Source organism: Antennarius striatus, chromosome 21, assembly GCF_040054535.1.
Source record: "Antennarius striatus isolate MH-2024 chromosome 21, ASM4005453v1, whole genome shotgun sequence".
NCBI lineage: Eukaryota > Metazoa > Chordata > Actinopteri > Lophiiformes > Antennariidae > Antennarius > Antennarius striatus.
Window position 1 is genome coordinate 13,473,787 of NC_090796.1, and position 21,241 is coordinate 13,495,027.

General features: G+C 42.2%; 1 protein-coding gene and 1 long non-coding RNA gene across 2 annotated transcripts; one reads left to right on the forward strand and one right to left on the reverse strand.

The window, feature by feature from the left end:
- Positions 1 to 32: 32 nt before the first annotated feature.
- Positions 33 to 13,646, forward strand: LOC137588426 (uncharacterized). Its single transcript, XR_011034057.1, has 4 exons — positions 33 to 230; positions 586 to 709; positions 10,728 to 11,528; positions 13,507 to 13,646. It is a non-coding gene; the product is annotated as an uncharacterized lncRNA (long non-coding RNA).
- dusp3a (dual specificity phosphatase 3a) lies at positions 11,521 to 20,432 on the reverse strand. Its single transcript, XM_068305510.1, has 3 exons — positions 20,093 to 20,432; positions 15,701 to 15,933; positions 11,521 to 13,852 (listed from the first exon to the last, which is right to left on the reverse strand). Exons 1-3 carry the CDS (start codon positions 20,293 to 20,295, stop codon positions 13,623 to 13,625), a joined length of 666 nt encoding a protein of 221 aa, XP_068161611.1. The 5' UTR covers positions 20,296 to 20,432; the 3' UTR covers positions 11,521 to 13,622.
- Between the last annotated feature and the right edge of the window lie 809 nt (positions 20,433 to 21,241).

Consider the following 21,241-nt stretch of genomic DNA (forward strand, 5'->3'; position numbering starts at 1 on the left):
GGGGGGTTTTTTTTTTAGAGAGGGGAGCGCGAGCGAGAGAAGAGACAGGGATGCCCGTCAGAAGTTGGTCGGTTCCACCCTCCGTGCGAGAGTCGCGCGCGATATTTAAGGCAGCGCGAGCTACCGTCAAGACAGCCAATTAAGAAGTTGACGGAGTGGGAGGGGTCAAACCTGGGGGAGAGACTCGAGACTCACTCAAGAGAGGAGGAGAGGAGGAGAGGACGGAAACGGTGAGAAGAAAGGATGGTGGAGGATGTAGATGGTTAGACTTCACAGGACTGTGTCGAGCGGGGCATCTGAGCGCCACATTGTTGTTGTTGTTGTTGTTGTTTTGTTCATTTCAAAACAACATTTAATGACTTCCGCAGTTTTACACGTCTTCTCTCTCTCTCTCTCTCTCTCTCTTCTTCATGCGTGATTAAGGTCGCTCCACCATTATTACATCTCCCAATCAAGGACATGGAAAATATCCGCTTCCTCCTCTTGCACCGAGATGCACCTCATCAACATATTTCCATGATTTTAATTGATCTAATAACTTATAGAAGTCCTGTGTTTCATTTCCTCTGCTTTGTGTCTGTTTAGGAAAGAGGCTGCATGAACATTTCTCCTCAAAGCTCCTGGCGTCCCTCCACTCCCAGCACAGCAGAGGCTCGACACTGCCCTCTTGAGGAGGAAGAGATCAGTTAGGAAGAAGGGGAAAGATGGGGTGAGTGTTGACTTTTTTTTTTTTTTATGTCTAGTTGATTTAGTTATACCGTGAAAAATCAGAATTTAAATTTCAGCTGACGTTGCCTCTTCTTGCACATCTTGTATCCATTCATTTGAGACAGCTGATATTGTTTTGGTTCAAAAGATCACAATAACAGATTTGTGACGTTGACATCTATTATTTCTTGACAAATGCGTTTGCTAAATGGGAGTTCACTTTGCTTAAAAGGAACATGTGCCACTAACGGTGAAGCTATAACAACGTTGTTCCAATGACGACAAAGACATTACAGACAAAAAGATAACGGTTTTCTTTGGGGCTGAGACTCATCAGAGAGTCTGCGTTGGGCGTCTGCTTTGAGCAGCGTCTACCCCGGTCCAGACACCGACTGTGGTGGTGGCGGCCCATGACTCTGCTGAGATTGAGCAAGTACAAGTGGATAAAGAGTTATAAAGCCCTCCCGCAAACCGATCGCTGTCGAGTACACGGAGGATATCGATAAGTATTCATGTGATATTAAGTTCGTTAATGCATTTACATCATTACAGTGTGTAAGCAAAGCCAGCTGGATAGAAAAAACAAACATTTGGATGTTTAGGTGTGAAAAAACCCTAAAAGTTGACCTCTGCAACAACTCAACAGGGCTATATCTTTCTTCTCCAACTTATTGTACAATTAGTGTCAAAATCAGAGAAAGAGTTGTCCAAAGCATCGTTGTGTAGCTTCAACAAACTATCTGTACATCAAAAATGAATCTCATAAGTCAAGAAGCCTTAAAGTAACTACTGCTGACAGCTACTGTGTGCCGTCCCATTGTGTGCCTACAACTGTGCGGTCATGCCAGAATTCTTGAGTGAGCGATGGACGGTCCCGCTGTCGACGCGAAGCCAGGGCTGATTACAGCCTTCCTCGCCGACGTGAGGAAGCAGCGTCAGTCACAGCCTCAATTTAGAATCTTTGGGTTTCTTTAAAGAGCACATGGCCCCAGCAGTGTTTTTTTATCATGATAACAGTACAACAACGCATAAATAACAATCAGATGCTCACATCAGTGCAACAGAGCCTCTGGCACATGAAGGTTTTATGGAAATGAAGTTAAAAAAAAAAAAAAAGGGTCCTTTGTCCATAAACAGAATGTTCCAGCTCCTTCTGTCTGGTGCTTTGGTAGTTTATGTTGTTGTAAAAGTTTTTTGCCTATTTGGTCACACAGCAGGTGCGGACGTTTCAGGGTTTTTTCCATTATAAGTCGAAACCGCCGACGTGTGATGACAATATCTGAAACTACAGTGTTTAGCTGTCAGCTGGTGGGGATGAAGTATTCATAGTTTGTTCCCGTTGTTTTTCGCCTTCCCACACAATATTGGAACCCTGATTGAGGAAACACATTGCAAATGTGGAATTTGTGACTCTCCATCAATCTGGAATTATTATTTTTATTCTCTTAAGATGATTTGAGCCACGTGTTTCATGCATCGTCTTTTTTCAATTGAGTTCAACTGATTTTTTTTGGGATAAAAGTACTTTTCTATCCAATCCAAGCACAACATCGTTTCCATTCATGAAATAATTTGTGCTTACTTCATAAAATACAGCAAAAAGTTATGCGGAAATTATCTGACTTATTATAAAATCTCATTTTGATGAAGATCACCTCAGTATTTATGAACTGTATCACAATGCAGTACATGCAGCATATTTGTACCATACTTTTATAGAAAATATCGTTTACTGTTAAATATAGGAAAAATTTACTAACTCGTGACATGTGGGTCACTAATAAACATCCCAATGTTTGAGAGTGGCTCCGAAATCCTGTTTGTTATTCTGTTTGAAAGGCTGTCATTTACTGTGAAACTGAGAACAACTTGGACAAATTCCTAAACACAAATCAGGCTTCAAAAGTGCAAAAATTTATCAGTTGAGACAGGAAAAATAAAGATAAAGAAAAGAAAGAGCGCAGATAAAGTTGCAAAGCACTGCAATTAGGAAAATCTGTTCAGATACGTATATATGCAGACGATTACCACTGTTTGTATAGTCAGATTATGTACGGTATCGCATCTACGGATCACATTGCTGCATCTTTTTCAGACAATAGAAAACCGCTGCGAGTGTTGTAACTTTAAATTCTGCTGTAGTTCATCCGCATGTACTGTAAATAACCTTCATCTAATCGCCAATGAATTCCATATGTTTTCTCTTGTAGCCCTGTATTAGTTCCCCCCAAACAAAAACCCTTTTTTGTAATCTCAAATGCAACAGTGGATGCTGGAGTTCATTGCGGTTGTTGATGCAATCAGAAACAACTCTGTGTTTGTACTTACATCTTTGGGTCTCTGGTGATTCACGTCTGTTTATAGAACCTACAGAGCGCTGAGATTTTGATTAATTCAACGTAAATTGACCCTGGATGAGTTGGTGTTTCATTATTGGCAGTTTCACCGCTGTCAATCACTTTGTTTACCCCTTCGCAGAGAATCCTCAAGCTGGCTTTGTCCAAGCTAACCACTGATTTCAGTAATCTTGTTTGGCATGGAATAAACAAATGGTTATCACCCATCAACTGGATGTAGCATGAGAATAAAAAGACCTCTTGAATGGTTTCAATGCACCACCATAAACAAGAGCAATTGAGAAACACAGATGGATGATTACTTATAAATGAAAGTACAATTTGTTTCTCTGCAGGCAGCATCAGTCGGTTTATTTGGTGGAGCAGGAGGTCACTGGGAGGGGACTGACAGCTCCAGCTGTGTGGAGAAATGATAAGCCTTCAAATCCAAACTGGGATTCATCTTCCAGTCTGATCTTTTATGTGGTTTCCGCAGATGAAAACAGGACCTTAAATCCTGGTTGTTGTAAATCAGTCTCCAGCCATGTCTCTTGTTTGTCTTAAGGCTTTTCAGAGAATCATCAAAATAGAATGCACACCCAATCGAGCCGCCTCACAGCCAAGAAGCAGGAGCTGTGGTAACTAGCCTGGCTGTACCTCAGAGACCACGCTAAGCTGTCTGCTATCCACTCCATTCCTCTCAGCACACTGCTCACCACCAGCACGCCGCCTGCCAGCCAACCAGGCAGCCGCAGGTGCTTTTCATAGCGCTGAAAGAAATTACACGAGAAATTATTCACCACACGAAGGCTTTTATCTCCCATTCAAGCACGCAAAACATGTTTAGTAAGAACGGTGGCAGTGGCAAGTTACTGTACTGTCTGCCATCCAACCCTCCACCTTAAAAATGTACGTTAATTTCTCAGATCCACATCTCTGAATCCGTTCCATCATGAGATGTCCATGTCTGGGTGTTTTCATTTTGACAAGCATATCTTTTTAACAATATTGGCAAAATGTTTAAAAGAACAGAGAGAAAAAAAGTTCCATCTCAATGTTGAAGAACGTGGACAAGTGATCCAAAATCTTCAAGCAGGGATCTGCCTTAAATTTGAATAAACCTTTCCTTGACCTGAGATCCACCCCTATGCAAAATTTCATCAAAATCTTTTGAAGGCTTCTTGGAAGGCAAACAAACGCGGAAACGTGGGCGATCACATAAACCGGTCCAACTCATGGCGGAGGCATTAACGCAATCAAAATCGAAGTAGGATGAAGTTTTGCAGAGATGAATGAAAGGATTGATACCCCTTTTATGTCTGTGCATTAATTACAGAGCAAGAGCGAAAGAAATGTAGGATGTTTGTGGGGCTGTGGTCCATGTTCGTGCCTGTCGAACGAGCAATCAGGAACCCTCTGACCCCCACAGGCCAAGCAGCGTGTATGGCGGTAAAATGTATAGCAGTACCACGTGTAGCAGGTGTAGTAGTACAATAACTCAACCTTATAACGTCTTGCTGGTAATACGCTCAGTGGATTCTTTTCTGGAATGAAAGCAATGTTCCTTTAGCATCTGAAATAATAATAAACGAACGGCACCACACCTTCCTGCGTTACGCGCGCTCGCTGCCGTGTATTTTTATATATTCACACAAAATAACTCAAGAACATAATCCCTCTGCTTCCCCAGCAGTAGTGCAGTCCACAAATATCTCTCAACAGTCCACCCTGTCCACCCTAACACAGCAAAACCTGCGCGTAACAGTCAATAGTCCAGGTCGCGACTGAGACGCCGCTTCCCCGGGATTGTTCCTCAGAATAAATAACAAAAACGTGAAAACCACAAAAAAAACAACAACCCACAAATAAAACAACCTCACCCCCCCCCCCTCTCCCCGCACACACAAAAAAAAAGGTTCGAGTTTACCGGAGTTGGAGAGGTAATCCACCGGTGGGCGCGTGGAAACGCCTTCTTCTTGGTGGCGTCCAAAAAAGGCAACTCCATATCGACAGTTTTATATATTCACCCCCCAATCCTGCTTTATCAGACTTTCACATGATTCCAGGGAACGTTTTTTGTTGTAGCAGTAGATTCTAGAGCCGTAGCGCTTCTCACTTTCTCCATTTACGCACACTTCTCGCGACGTGATTTCCGCCTCCCTTACGGTACCTGGGCGTCTCCTTAGTACCTGTCAGGGGTTCACACACCCCTGACAGGTGCGCCCGGACACCTGATAACTACCACCATCCCATCCTTACTGATCACAGTGGAAAAAATTACAGGGGTACAACATTAAAAGACATACAGTACATCTTTTTTTGCAAACATAAATTTTACGCACGCTTTGTTTGCATCCCCAAACGCCCTCTATCGTCCATCAGTCCCTGACTTTTGAACGTTATTAAGTCTTACTTTTTTTATTCATTATTCACCTCCACCACCTCCATGACCTGGAGCTGAAATGATATTAGAATAGCTTATTATAACAACTGGAAACGGTAATGGTTAAAGTTCCTTTAATTCTAATACAAAAACAGAAATGGTGAATTTTTGATGGATAAACAAACATTTTCGTTTCTGCATCAGCTGGTTACTGGTGGCTCTCACTGTGACAACATGTTGCACATTTTAATAATAATTTGGCATATTAAAGAATAAAATCTCCCCAAATGCTTTGCCTTGCGAAGCATGTGCTAATGAATATTTTTTTAACGCAAGCTAAGCAACATCTTATAGCAATCCACTACACTTGTGTTTAATTGAACAAAGGCCATATGAACAAAACTGAAAAGTAAGACGTCATGCTTAAGCTCATCGTGAGAAGGTGCTGCAGCTGGCTGTCAGTCTTAACCCTTACCCAGAGCCCACCCAGCACGCAGCTTCCTGAGAAAGGCCAGCCTTTATTTCATGCGCAAATGTTGCTCTTCTGCACCTTTTCACAACATAAGACCACACACGGCACGGTTGGGATGGAAACAGTTGCACAATTTGCAGAGAAGTCATGGTGTAGTTGACATGCTTCTGCAAGAAAACCTCCCCTGGTTTGGTTCTGAGACATGTTTCTATACATTTAGGGTGGATCTCTGTGTGCTCATGCTCAAAGTGAAGTCAGAATGCATCATTTGAGTGATGCAGATAGATTGACATGTTTTAATAAACCACCTGAGACCTCTAATAACACGCTGGTATGGTTTCTCAATCTGCACACACATACTTTTCTGTAAAATAACACCCTTATTATTAATGACGTGTATTTTTCATTAATCTAAGGCGTAAGTATTTACAGTGTTATGCATATGGGGCAATTATAATGGACAGTTAACACTGGCTTGAGTCTCCGCAGGGCTGCACAAGCATCGCTGGCCCATGCTAACTTGTAATGGAGCATTTTACTTTGTTGTGCTGCTGCGTTTACTGACATCAAATGAGAATCCCATTTGTGTCAACAGTAAATTTTTGTGGTTTTTGTGCATGTGTGTGTAAATGATTGGTGTTAAATTGATTTGAAGGTTAGGAATGATGGGTCATTGGCGGATGTTTTTGGCATCCAACAGAGACAAATGGAAGAACTACATTTCTGAGCAATTTAGATAAAAACAATGCTCCCTTGGACATCGCTCCTCTCGCAGGAATCGCCTGGTTCTTATTAAGTGCTTTCAATAATTGTTAAAATCAAGCGGCAAGAATGCAGATTCCTGTTGGTTTGAAGAATGCCCAAAAAACTGCTTTTGAACTGTCTTTTCTTTTCCCTGAGCAACATTTCTTCATACCTGTGTGTGGTTTTTGATGCGTTAACGCTCAAACAGCAAGTGCACAAAAACTTCAGACCAGATTAAACAACTAACACCACCACAGACTCAGATTCTTGGAAGAAGATCTGAGGATCTCTCAGCTCCAAAACCCCATTCCCTCTTTTTTTCCTCTCCCACCCCCCTTTTTCTCCTCAGTATGTCTTAATAATTAGCGCTGTGCCACAGATGTGCGTTTCTCTCTTTTCACCCTGGTGCTTTCCATCCTCTCCATCCTCCGAATGTAGGATATTAGGTTGAGGATTTAAACACAGTGTCATATGCTTTCTATTTTAAAAAGTCATTAAAATTGAGGACAAAGATGAAAGCTGAGTGGCCCATATGAGGAATAAAAGCTGTGGAGAATTATAGGCGTGCGTATTTAAGAACTGTAAGGTATTTAAGGAGCCTAATGAACCAAAACATATGGGGGGAAAGGGGCTTTAAAAATTTGGGAATCAAATCTCTAGATTTCAAAAAGCCCGAGGGAAACGGGATAACAAAGTCAACTTGCGTTCAGATTTTCAAAGACAACTGAAGACTTTTCTTTAGTGTGAGTGAGAGAGACAGCTTCAAGGTCATCGAGGGCAAAGCTGATTGGATATCTGTCTCACCAATGAATCATTTCCCCGCGTAAACAAGAATCGAGCTCCCACCCATGCTAGTCAAACTTGGTGAGTGACTCTGAGATCATGTGAAATTGTGCATGAACGAAACAGTGATTCATGTGCACATTAATCTTTGCGGAAGCAGATGTATTCTGTTAGCTGAGAGCCTTTCAAATCCGAATCCACTGCACATTCAAAAATACAACAAATGTGAAACCAACACAAGAAAACTAAAACACTCCATCCTTTGAGTTGCTGGCACGTGTGGATGCATTATAACCTAATCTGCTTTGATTCTGGCTTCAACATTAAATGTTTCTATTCTGCAAAACTCACGACACCGCATAGCTGGAATAAATGGCACTTCATCACACGGAGTCCAGCAATGTTGTTGATGAGAGTTTAGAAAAAAAAAAAGGCATCCTGGATTCCTTCAAATAAGCAGCAATGAGGGACCTATAACCTCCTGCAACACATAATCCCTCCACTTTACTCGAGCCACTTCCTGGCCCTCTGTTTCCTCCAGTGAAAGCTGTGCCTGCTGTATTTCTCTTGTACGTACAAGTTATAGATTTAAGGTGACTGTTGTTGCTCCTTTTCTTTTCCTTTATTCCAAATTAAAAACTTTTTCTGAGGCTCAGTAAAGGAATGTCCTCTATTTCCATACATCAACTGAACGTCTTGAACTTCTAACATGGAATCAGCCAGAGAAGGGGAGGAGGGCCCTGGCTTTCTGAGGGCCCATAAGTGACCCCACAGCTGGTCTACAATAATTGCTTGTGCAAGGGACCGTGGAAAGAGAAAGCCAGCGCAGGAGGAAAAGAAAGAGTCTGAGCCTTCTCGGTAACCCTGCTGTGTGACAGGGTCCACCCCAGGTGTCCTGGTCCAGTCTTGTGAAACATATAATAGCATTTGCATCAACACTTGGAAGGTGACACTTGGAAGGCTTCCTTTTGCTCTCTCTGTCATCTTATTCCCACTCTTGATGTCATTTTCCCCTCTGATTTCTCTGCTTTTTCGCTCTCGTTCCCCATAAAGCTTTATTTTTGTCATTTGTCTCCTCTGCGGTGCATGGAGAGTTTGAATAGGGTCTGCCGCCACCTAGTGGTGAAGGGAAGCAACAGCTGCTCACAATCCCGTAAAGTAGGCGATGATGGAGAGCGGCAGTAGTGTGAAGTTATATTAATATACCTTGATGTATTGATAATCAATATAAGTGTGTTTAAATTTAAATTTTATTTCACTCCACAATGTTATGAATTTTTTTTTTCCAGGACATGGATTGTTTTAGATTATGAAGCTGCTGCATGACAAACATACATCGCCGCAAATTCCTACACACACACACACACACACACACACACCCACACACACACACACGACCGCAGACCAACACCAGATTCTGCACAGGGTTGACTTGCACAGATCTGAAATATTGGACAGGACCTGCGATAAGCAGGTGACGGCTGGTAAGGAATTGGTCTTTAACGACATTGGATGACCTTCAGAGGCAGTCAATGCCGTACATGTCTTCCAGTGCAGGTAGATGAGTGTTGGTGTTTCTCTGCAGACATCATGTTGCCTTTAGAACGGTTCCACACCAGGTTCCAGCCTCAGGACTGAGCAGGACTAATGCTCCTAGGTGTCACTAACAAGTAATTTCTTGCTGGATGACCACAGAAACCTTCTAAGACCTGGTTGCCTGGGAACCAGACACTGCAGAGTCTGTCTACTCCTTTCCCAGGGATGGCTGATCAGTGGTCGGTGAAGAGCTGACTGAAATATGGCAGACAAATTACAGATAGTGTTCAAAGCATTCTGTAGCAATGGCTAGATATCGTTCAATGGCTAGATATCGATCTCCAAAAAAAAAGCATTAATCTGATACTTTAAAAAGAACTGGACACTCGTGATCGGATACTAATACCTCAGCCGCAACTTCTTCAAGGTGAGAATAATAACAATTTAAAATCAAGTGCACTTCAACAATGTTGAGATGGACCAACTCCAAAGGAATCTAAAAGAATCGGTATTGGCTTTAAGGCTTCAGGTGGAGCATGACTGTCCTTCCTCTTTGTTGAAGTGACAAACACATGTGGATATACCTATAAAGTTTCCAACAATGTCCTTGAGGTGAAATTAGGGTCCCATGCTTTGTGCTAAACCTCCTGCTTCAAGCTGTGAATCAGGATGGAGAGCGAGGAGAGGACCACAGGTCTTCTGGGTGTTTGTCTGAACGCTCTCAAGAGCACCAGGAGTTTATGACATCACGGACAGAAAGGTTCAGCCAGATGAAGTTTCCACAATTTCAGCTGTCGGCCACTCAGAGTTGAAAGTTCTCAGGTTTTTACCTCCTTCGGCACAGATGTCCGATGCCTCGCGTGAGACCGCAAATGTCAGTGTGATAAAACTCTACCAGGATCTCTCTCTGCTGCGATCAGAATGATTTACAATCACCTTCAGTGCCGTTATATCAAACGCCAAAGTGATTAATGAAACACTGCACTTAAATGGTTGGGTCGCTTTCAGGAACTTTTCAGACACTCCTACTTTACATAAAAAGCTTTCTTTATTAGCAAAACAAAACCCAGAATCACCTTACATTGTTGTAATAGAAAAATAACATAATAATGAAGAAAAAAACCAATCAGAAATAATATTCAACCCACCAGATCCAATATCAAACACCCCATCTATATAGTAGGCCATTTAAGACAGTAAAATGCAGCAGTTGCCTTAGTGCGTTACATAATTTGGATATATAACGATATACATTAATGGCAATTCACATTTAACATTCTGGATAGTAGTTAATGCACTGTGTCTGGAGGAGAACCCACAAAACGATGCTGGTACCTTGTAAAACCAAACAAATGGCTTCATCTTGACAGAGTTTGACAAAAGGGGTAGGATTTACTTTGTGTTCTGCTTTAGCTGTAAACGCTGTACAAGACAGAGCATTAAAAAAAAAGTTGATTTGTTGAACCAGCAGGTGGCAGTGTTCGTTAAGCGCAATTTGGGAATTATTTTGACCCATAAATCCCTAAATTTAAGGACGTGTGTAAACTTCAACGAGTTTCCTTTTAGCATTTTCTTGTTTTAATAAAATCCATTTGGAAGATGAACCAATTTACAAACAGTTTTTCTAAATCCAGCCATACAATAAACTTGATTTTAGGGGTCCATGGTGTGAGAAAAAATCAGGTTTGACACGTTCTAAATTATCCTTGCAAGTGGTCTGAAACTTTAACCACTGCACCTGATTTTTTTTTTTTTAATATTCCAGACACCTCAGGAATCCCAACAGGAAGCAGCGGTTCAAGATGTGTGAAATATCGCCTCGGCCAACCTGGAGTTGGAAAGCAACCCGTGTGTGAACCAGCGCTGGAGCCATCGGTGTGACCTCATGATGTCCCCCACGAGGACCGTCATGTTCTCCTTCAGCGCGGTTTGAGACAGTCTGCCCTTGTTTCTACCTCCCCGTGATAATACCCCCCCCCCCCCATCATCCCAGCCAATATCGAGTCAGAAGGGGGGGCAACAGCAAACACTTTGACATTTCAATGTGTGTTTGGAGATTTTATTTTAAGATACTGCGTGATTTGATGAGATCAGATCGCTGAATAAACACGTGGTCGCCTCATCTGGCGGCGTTTAAATAATATTAACATTCGTTTGGATGAATGAATGGATAATAAATTATATAGAGCTGCTAAATTCTGTAAGCAATTAATTTATGATTATCAATTCAGATCCAGGTTGTTTTCTATATTTCTATAGAACCGTGAATTGTGGACTAAAAAAACAGCTAATCAAAGCTGCATTTAGTGCATGAAAACTTCCACAGGCACCCCGGACGTTTTTACTGTGACGTCACACCTCACCTCTTTTTCTACAGGTATAGAAGCACCGGATGAACGCGTGATGGGGACGAGTCGGCCATCACACACGAGGTTGGCCAATCGTGTGTGACGTCACCCATCTTTACTGTAACCTGTAAACTGCCACCTGCAGCCTGCTTCACGTGATCAAACTGACGTTACCATGGATACGGTCTCCGCAAAACACTGGCGAGAACTTGCATGCTGTAAGTCGATTTTCCCCAATTGTGATAACAGAATTATCACAATCGCACACATTTCACATGTACATTAATATTAAATGATTAATATAAGATAATGTACATGTATTAAAGCCATGGAACAGAAAACATGGAGGCGCATATACAAATAGAACATGATATATAAGGACTTAGTACACACTGACGATAACTAGACTTTTAAGACACATTGCTCATACATTCATATATGTCAACACTTATATATGTATATACAGTATACATGTATATATGCATACATAAACAGATACATGAAGGGAATAAATAGGGCCATTAATTGGGTGAGACGGCCTCGTCCCCGTTCTTTTCTCCGGATTGGAGCTAAAAGCTGCAGGCCGTCCGTTAGGTGAGATATTGGACATGAAGTGATGCTGCTGGTGGTCCAGCTTCTAAAGCACCTACAGCTCCACAAGAAAGGGGGTGGGGGGGTGTCCGAAGATCCCTCCATCGCCGCCCCTCCTGGCTGGGTGTACTTTTCAGTCTATAGTAATAAACAGCGCGTCTCTTAATGTGTTGATCGACCGTGATTTAGATGAGATTGCATCTGATATCTGACAGGATATTGACATATATCGCAATGCTTTACTAAACAACTCAAAAAATAAAAATAAAAAAACAGTTGTGATTGGACCCTGGATGTGTGCAGAAAGTCGGGAATAACAAATGACGACATGGCACACACACCAACAAAAACACACACACAGTTAGGGGTGAGACAGAACAATGGTGTGTAAAGACCTCCTGTGCTGATGAAACAGCTGATGTGGATGTCAGGGAGTTGGCAGTGAACTTTTGGGGGGGGGGGGGGTGATGGATGGAAGTTTACGTTGGAAGCGTGTGATATTCTTCCCTAGTGATCATTTCAAAATAATAGGCTTTTCTTTTGAAGGTGGTAACCCGGCAAAATGCACTGATTTTAATTGTAGGATGCAAATAATTCTTATTATTGATTCAATCGTTGGTCTTTTTTTTTTAGAGGCATAGATTCATATACATTTTTAAAAGGTTCTCACATGTGATGTTTGTCGCTTATTTTATCCAACAGCAAAAAAAAATCCCCATAAGACCAAAGCTGTCACATTTATGAACCTGGGTTTAATATTTGGCATTTTTCTTAGACAAAACAGGTGACTAGTTTACTTTTATTTTCTATTTATCCTTTACTTATTGAGGAATGTCAATCGAGACCCGTACCTTTCTGTCGCTGGAGCTGGTATGTCCACAGAGCTCATCAAAGCTACAGTTTACCCTTTAGTTTGAATTAAATTTAGGTTAAAGACAAATTACACTGATAGAAAATCACCTGGAGGAAAAGATTCACCCACTCCCATCAAACAGGATTCAGCCATTCCTTGTATAAAATAGGAAGAACATCAACAACCAAAAAGTTTTAAACTACAAGAGGCCAGAGAAGTCGGGGTCGAAACGCTGCATAGCTTCCGTTACGAGGTTAATTATTTGTATTTGTGTCTTAATTACAAATAGAAGACAATAGAGTGGGTAAAAAATAATTTCATGGAATGTTTGGGATTCGTTTTCTGGCTTGTTTGGTCAACAACTTTATTTCATTTGGAATTTATGGAGCAGTCCTGCTGGCAGGAGATGTCACTCGCATTACCGGCAGTGTCCAACTATGAAACGGTTGTGCTATCATCTTCAGGATGTTTAGAGATATCTTAAAAATCAGGGCGAGTTTTCACCAGGAAGGAATGCTTTAAGTAGCTCCGCTGCAACGCTTGAACTTTCCGACGCGAGCAGCAACACATTCACATGTAGTGATTTAAAAAGAAAAGCGACGAGGGGTGCGTTCCATTTGAATCAGAGATCTGAAACTGAAGGCTGAAAAAAAAAAAAAAAAAAGAGTATGTCTGAGTGTGTGTGTGTGTGTATGAGGAGTCATTATATACACTGTTTAAAGCGTGTGTGTGTGTGTGTGTTTGTGATTCAGGGTACCCATGGTGCGACTGATGCGTGCTGGCTTGGTCAGGATGGCGTCAGTCTCTGAAAGGCATGATGGGAGGAGGCGGGGCAGAGAGTCACTCGGTGTTCGCGGCTCTCCTGCTTTCATTTGGTCTTTAGTTTGCCCACCTCCCCATTCAGCTTGCCCTCTTTCGCCAGCTTCTCGTTCAGTTGGCACAGTTGGCGGAGGAAGCCGTCGTTGGGACCGATTTCTCTCTTGTGCCTCACCGTGGCAACCGCCAGCCGGGCGTCCATTCTGTGGCGCAGCATGAGGTAAGCGACCACCATGGTGGGGGAGCGGCTGTAGCCTTCTCTGCAGTGAACGTACACCTTCCCTGGAAGGAGTCAGGGAAGGAGGAGAGGGCAGGAATATGAGTGAGGAGGCGGCAGAAAGGAAACAAAAATACACAAGAAACAGACATATATAAAAATAATTATAAAATTTATGTGACCTGACCACTGTAAACCCAGCTGGAATCATTTTATACACATTTCTTTTTAGGTACAGTTTATGTAGGTTCCACATTTTCATAGAGATGTAAGAAAATGATCTCAAATTGTTTTTTCAATCACATTTTGTCTATAACCTCAAACAGGAGTTATAATACATAGATTTACATTAAAATATGGGAAATCTTATATTATTTGGACACACCTTGGTTTTTACAATGACTTTAAAAAAAACAAAAACTAACAGAATAGTTTAACATAAAGGATGATACCTGAAAAAGAAAAATGGGATTCCTCTGTGAAGACAATGGTGAAGAAAAATGATGCAGGATGGAGGAAATAAATGAGAGAGCGTGAGAGAGTTCTGGAGACCCGCTGTGACTAAAGCTGCCTAGTGAAGCATCTTCTGCGCCAGGAGATGCAAATCCAGGAACTGACCTCTGCTGCAAGGTCGGACATCTTCTCTGCAGTCGCCTCCGACCAAGAACCCTGCTTTGTGTGTGTGTGTGTGTGTGTATGCAGAATGCTATATACATGAATCACAACTACTACAACGTGTCTCTGCTTGACTTCATTACCGACAGGCCAAAAGCCCTTGAGGAATGTTTACAGAGCAGCTGATGCTCCAAGTTCAGGTGAGATCTGCAGATTCTGCACTTAATGTGAAACCAAACACCTCCTGGATGCCTCTGCTGTATTATCCCCAACATCTCACCCCCCCCTTCACTGGTGTATAATCTACCTCTGTCTATACTCTACCCAGAGCAGCCTGCTGCCAATAAAGTAACCTCCTCAACACCGTCACACCGCCCGACACGGATCGATGTTGATTTCGCTGTATCCTCTTGTTAGACATGACGGATCTCCAGCTCGCTCAATCTACCGCCCGGATGTAAGATCGTGTATTAGTTTCTCAAAAATTACAGTTCATATAAGAAGCAGGGAATATTTTGAGGGAATATTCATAACGGAAATGTTCAAATTTCAAAATACAGTTACAGCAGTTTGCCTTAAGGTCCAGCAGAGGGCGCTCTTAATATCCCTCATCCTGACTCACGTTTTTAATTGTCTGACTAGAAAGCAGCAAGAGTAGAGAGCCTATCTCTAACAACACCACGTTTAGCATGTATTTATCATTAGCAAATTATCCGTAGCTGTAATATGACAGCTACCGATATGGTAATATGACCTATGCAGCGTTCACCCGTCCCTGACCCCTCATCCATCCTCAGCCTCCTCTCCTCCATGGCGCACCTTTGGAATCAAGACTGTTTTCTGTGTCAAACCTGAAAGTAAATCCATAACATGAAACACAGGACTGAGCTTGCTAATTAAAACACATCCCTCATGTGTGCTGACAAATTAACTAAATTTAGTTGCAGCTTTGGGAGAGCGACGGAGCGACGGTCTTTGGTGGAGGGGGGTTGGGCTGTCCTGGGATGGATCGTTTCTTTGATGGAAGCCGGAGCAGACAACACACGTCGAATGAGAAGTAACTGTCGTATCATCAGGTTAACAACTGAGACGGAATGAGCTCCGGCGGTGTCGGTGTGTTACATGCGGATCGTTGTGACACTGCTGACATCATGGGATGTGATCTGATAATGGGAAACGGAGCAGGGCTCGGGACTGTCACATCGATCCCGGGATGTTCAGGATCATGGTGATTATCTCCTCCCCTCACTTTTTTACATCCATGTAAAAGAAGCGGGTTTCAGAAATCATCTTATCACCTTTGCCGTTGTTGTGTGCGAGGGCCTTGTCGATAAAATCAGCCCCCTCCTCGAAGAAGGCACTTAGGTTGAACTGCTCCGTGTCGTTGGCCCGGATGCCGTGGTAGGTCACGCCCGTGCCCGTGTAGAAATCCACGCTGGTGTTGACGTGCATGAAGGAGGTGCCCTCCGCCACGTTGAGGACGTGCGTCACGCCGAGTTTCTGCAGACGCATTGCATTCTGGGCGACGAACCTGGAAAGGGTGGGGATGAGGAGAAAAAACAAAACACCAACAAAGTTTGAGGACTTAGGGTTAAAATGCTTCTAGTGCCTTTGTTGGTGAGGCATTCAAGTGCTCCCGACGCAACAGGAAATGATGCACGTACATCATAACAGTACACAACAAGAGTATCAGCTCAGGTTACTTTTAAAGAGAAATTTAGGTTGCATTTTCACAAAAACTGTACGCTAATGAAAGGATGCTATGTCATAAATAAAGAAGGTAAAGAAGACAAATTCCAAGAGACTGCAGAACAAAAGATGGATTTCAGCAGGACTGCAGACAGAAAACAGAGATCTGCAGTTTCTGTCCACAGAGCAAACAACAGCAGCTATGTGGCGGTTCCGGTTTCTCCAACTCGCCTGGCTCTATGCCTGTCCACGGCAACAGTCCGCACTGGGCAATGGATTCTGGATAAAAGGCCTCTTTTGTTTGTGTCTTATTGATTTATAGATCAGTTACTGTCACCAATTAGCTGCAGAAGAGTTATGTTTGAACAGCGAGACCCAATAGCTACTGCGTTCAGCCAGTAGGAGGCTGGAGGGATTGGGTGACCCTGGACACCTCCCTGGAGGTGCTGGCCGCCAAAGCAAATAAAAAAAAACCCCTCCTTGCCACCGTTTTGATTTATGGTCAGAGGAGGATGGATGAAGTCGGCCTTCAGCCTGTGTGTCAGCTGCCCCTTTAGACGTTGAAGCAAACATCAGATGTTGGTGTTACTAAGTAACTGGTTCACAACCAGTGTTTCGAATTCAACGCGTATCTGAGCTCGTACGAGGCGACACAATGCTGAGGCACGCTGGGTTCAGGCGAGTTCAGAGCCGATGGCCCTCCTCCTGTTTACCTGCCCTGTCCCAGCCTCCTCACCCGGGAATCTGCAGTCCCTCAACATCCATTATTAAACACCAGCATCACAAAGAGCCAAAGTGTTCCTCGCAGCTCACAACCACGCCTTCAGCGCGGCGGCTTTTAGTGCTGACTGGACAGTTTGAGGGCTTCAGTTTGGAAAATAAGGTACAGTTCAAATTGAGTTACAGGAGGGAATCGCTTTACTGAGCTGGGAGATGTTGACATGGCCCACAGAAGCTCATTTTTAATGGTTTGAAAGCTGAGATAAACAAATAATTATGAGCAGTGACATTCTAAACTAGGGATGCTCTGCCATTTAAAAAAAACCCCATTTCTTTATTATTAAATTTAAGACTTAAATTCTAAGAAACTTGTGCGAGCAACACTCCAGTTAAATGACTGTCTGTCACTCTCAACAGACTCCATCAGTGGAGGCAGATGATTGGATGATTATGAGCTCAGATGAAGTCTTTCAACACAGGTTGTCAATGTCAGTAGAGATGTAAGGTCACGTTTGATCGGTCTTTTAACTAGAACGTGTTTTCATGGAAGCCAGAGGAAAGATCCTATATTTAACTTTGTCCTGAACTGAAAGTAGCTTAAACTATAGATCGGGGCCAAAAGTGGGTCACAGGCTCAGTTCCCCGAGGGATCCCATGATAGATGTTAATGAATACCTTCAAGGACGAAGTGATCTTTCTCATGTGAACCGGGATCAAACGAGAATGTGAAGTGCACCATATGTACTCTTTTAATCACTGGGCCTTCTTCTCCTCACACAGATCTAACAGACTTCAGTTTATAGGACACAATACATGTGGCTTAGTTGTTTTTGTTAATTCAGTACTTTTTTGAGATCGTGTTTGAAGTTTTATCTACCAGAGGGGAAGTGGATGATGTAAGTTAATGCCAACGGGATCATCAGTATCTTCCCTGTAAGTTAAAACTGACTTTGTAGATCAACTAATGGCTCTACTTCCACTGTGCCACAGCCTAAAGATGGACGGCTACAAATTCATCCGACAATCTAATGGCAGGAAATCAGAAATCAAAATCTCTTCCAAAGCTTTCAGAAAACTGAAAGCACATTAGAGCCTCTTTTTAAAAGACGGCATCGTCCGATCGGCTTCAGCTGAGCACAGGAGTGCCAGTACTTTGTTTAGAGACTTGGCCGGGCAGATTGGCGTATTCAGATTGATTTTGTTGTATCACTGAGGTACAGTAATGTGCTTGTATTCCATCCTGTTCACCCTCCTCCACCACTCACTTGGCAGTAGCTGGAGCCAAGTGACGGACTGGGACATCCCTGACTCACATCTCAAGCATAAACCCATTAAAGTGAGATTGAATGACGCTCTTTAAAGGCATATATTAAAATGCAGCACTGCAAAACTATTAAAACCACTTTTTTCACAAAAAATACATGCAATACCTTTATAGAGTATTTTTAGAGTGTATTTGATTGTTCATTCCATTGGAAAAGACTGATTACAGCTCACGTTTCCATTGTAATTTTAATTCAATCAAATACAGATCAGTTTTTAATGCCATAAAGTGAAATGTTGTTTTCATTGTTCAGTTCTTTGTCATGCAGGCACAATCTGAAGTATCATGAAACTGGCTTTACTGGGAAACCGAGCAATAAATTCCTCAAGCGTCGACATGTTAATTACAAAACCGATCAAACCCAATCAAACAACGAGCCTTGATTTACAGTCCACCACCCGCCATGTTTCATAAACTATACAAGAACTGTTTCCGTGTACGTGTTCACTTTGCGTCACTTGATAGGAGAAACTAAAATGTACTTTTACAACAAAGAAAATGTAAATACAGCAGTTTGCAAACAAATAAGTCACTAAATATATAATGTATAACCAGCGTTGTTTATACTTCAAATGCACGATCGCTCTGATGGCGGGAACCCATGCTAACATTAGCTTAGCCATCAAACATGGCAACCTTGAACTTTTCAGCTTCCACACGCACCTGATGTTAGATATTAACCTCTAATTTCTCTATTTTTAAAAACAAAAAAAGCCACATTAATGTCTTATAGACAGATAGATAGATAGATAGATAGATAGATAGATAGATAGATAGATAGATAGATAGATAGATAGATAGATAGATAGATAGATAGATAGATAGATAGATAGATAGATAGATAGATACTTTATTAATCCTGGAGGAAATAGCACATAACAGCTTTAAAAACATTTTCACTACCAAAGTCACAGTGAAAAATTTGGTAGTGAAATTAGTTTTAAAGCAGTAATAAGATTGTGTTGTATCACACATATATTGGAATAACTACAAAAATGTCAGCCCAAAAAAATATTGTGGATTTATTTGACAGGTGAAAAAGCCTCCTTAACTATTGTCCCCTTCATTTTATTATAGGCAGAATGAGTCCGGTTTATTTAATTAATTTGATTAAATAAATAGTTTCTAGGTTTTTTTTTCTTAAAACAAATGTATCCTCGTTTATTTAAAACTCCATCCATCATGACTGAGTCCAGTAAATGCAAGTTACTGATCTCCTACAATGACGTTTGGCTCATGTGATGCTTAAAAAAGATGAGTAACATTTTTGGCATCTTCCCTCTCACGACTACAAAAATCCGCCTGCTCCTTTTTCCTCTCGCCTTGTCCCGCAGGAGGGACACCCTGCTGCTGTTGTAACCTTGACTGGGGAATTAACAAAATAAACCAGTTTTAGACGCGATAATCGTTGTATTTATAGCGCCCAGATGAGAGGAGTGGGAGCGGCTCCATGATTACATGGCTGTGATCCAAACGATGGAGGGAGTCACGGAGTAAAAACTGTTTGTTTTGGGGGGGGGGGGGGTTGGACGTCCTTCGTGGGATATATCAGCATTAAATAAGAATCGATCGCCCCTTTAATTTTTTTTTTTTTTTAATTATCATAATCAATAACATTATATTTATTGTCTTCATATTATTATCATCCACCTGTCCTGGCTGCTGAGACACGTCAACACCTCTTGGCAACAACAACAACAACAACAACACAATTTGTTGACAACAACAGGCGGTCGTTTTCTCCAGCAGACGCCAAAATAAAACCAGCGCGCATCGCCCGGCATGCGACACTGTTGTCATTGTGGCGTCTGGGCGGCGGAAGAAGAGGGAGCGTCTTTACAAAATAAATAAATAAATAAATAAATAAAACAACAACTAACAAAATAAAATACATGAAATAAAGGCTGTCCTACCTGTCAGCGTCAACTATCGCGGGGGACACGACAAATTGACTCACGCGTTGCCGATGTATATCCTGGGGAAGACCTCGTTGAAATGTTGCGTGGGTAAACTGTAGAAGCCGCTGCCGTCGGACAGGAGCTCGTTGAGTTGCTGGACGGTCACCTCGCCGCCCGGAGCCGGGGCATCAGCCGGTGGCGGCGGCTGCTGCTGCTGCTGCTGCTGCTGCTGCTGCTTTGTGGGACTCAGGTGTTTCTTCATGGCTCTTCGTCTCTCCGGTTAATTTCGAGTAACAACCACCGCCAGGCTCGTGAGCCTCGACCGGATATTCAGGTGCATTTTAACGTCACACCTCAGCCGCGCGCGCCTCGTCTTCCCGTCTACAAGGTGTCTGAGGCGCGAGCTCACCTCCCCGATTTTTAACATCGATGTCAAGAAAGAGGAGTTCACATGCGAACTTCCGGTTTGGGATTTCAAAATAAAAGCAACATGGATTTATTTTTAATTTTTATTTTTTTTTAATCCTCGTGTGCGTTTTAATTACTTGTGCGTTTACACACAAGACATATTTGATCACGATTCTCAACATTACACAGTCTGGACACACTTGACAGTATTTGTTTGTTAAAAAAATTTATAGAATATCTTAGTCCAGCTAATCTTAAATGATGACTGCTTTGATTCATTAACACACTCCTGTAAAGTGGGATGGAAACTGAGGAGAAAATGATATTTTTTTTCATGTTTCAGGTGGTTTATAGTGCTCTTTCATGTGCCATTATAAGTCTCAGTTTTGGGAGGGCATATCTGTCTCAGGATTATAGATGGACAAGGAAGACAACCAGGAAAGAACTGGAGATCAAATCAAATCTTTTGGTGTGACACGTGAAATTGGAGCAAAGTAAGAAACAAATATATTATTAATATGTACGCTGTTCTATGTTGGAGGTAATTAATACTTTAATAAAAAGTTGAACTTCTCATTCAAAATATTTTTTTATACAGAGCTTTTATTTTTATTGTAACCTCCTGTGTCAGTCTACCTGTTCATGGCAGACTTAACAGATCCGTCTGTCGTCACCACCATCACCAGCAGACACACCCCATCTTCAGTCAGACACTCACGAGACAGGAGGAGGAGGAGGAGGTGGAGGAAGAGGAGGAGGAAGAGGAGGAGGCCACAGGAGGAGATCCTCAGATGCTGCTC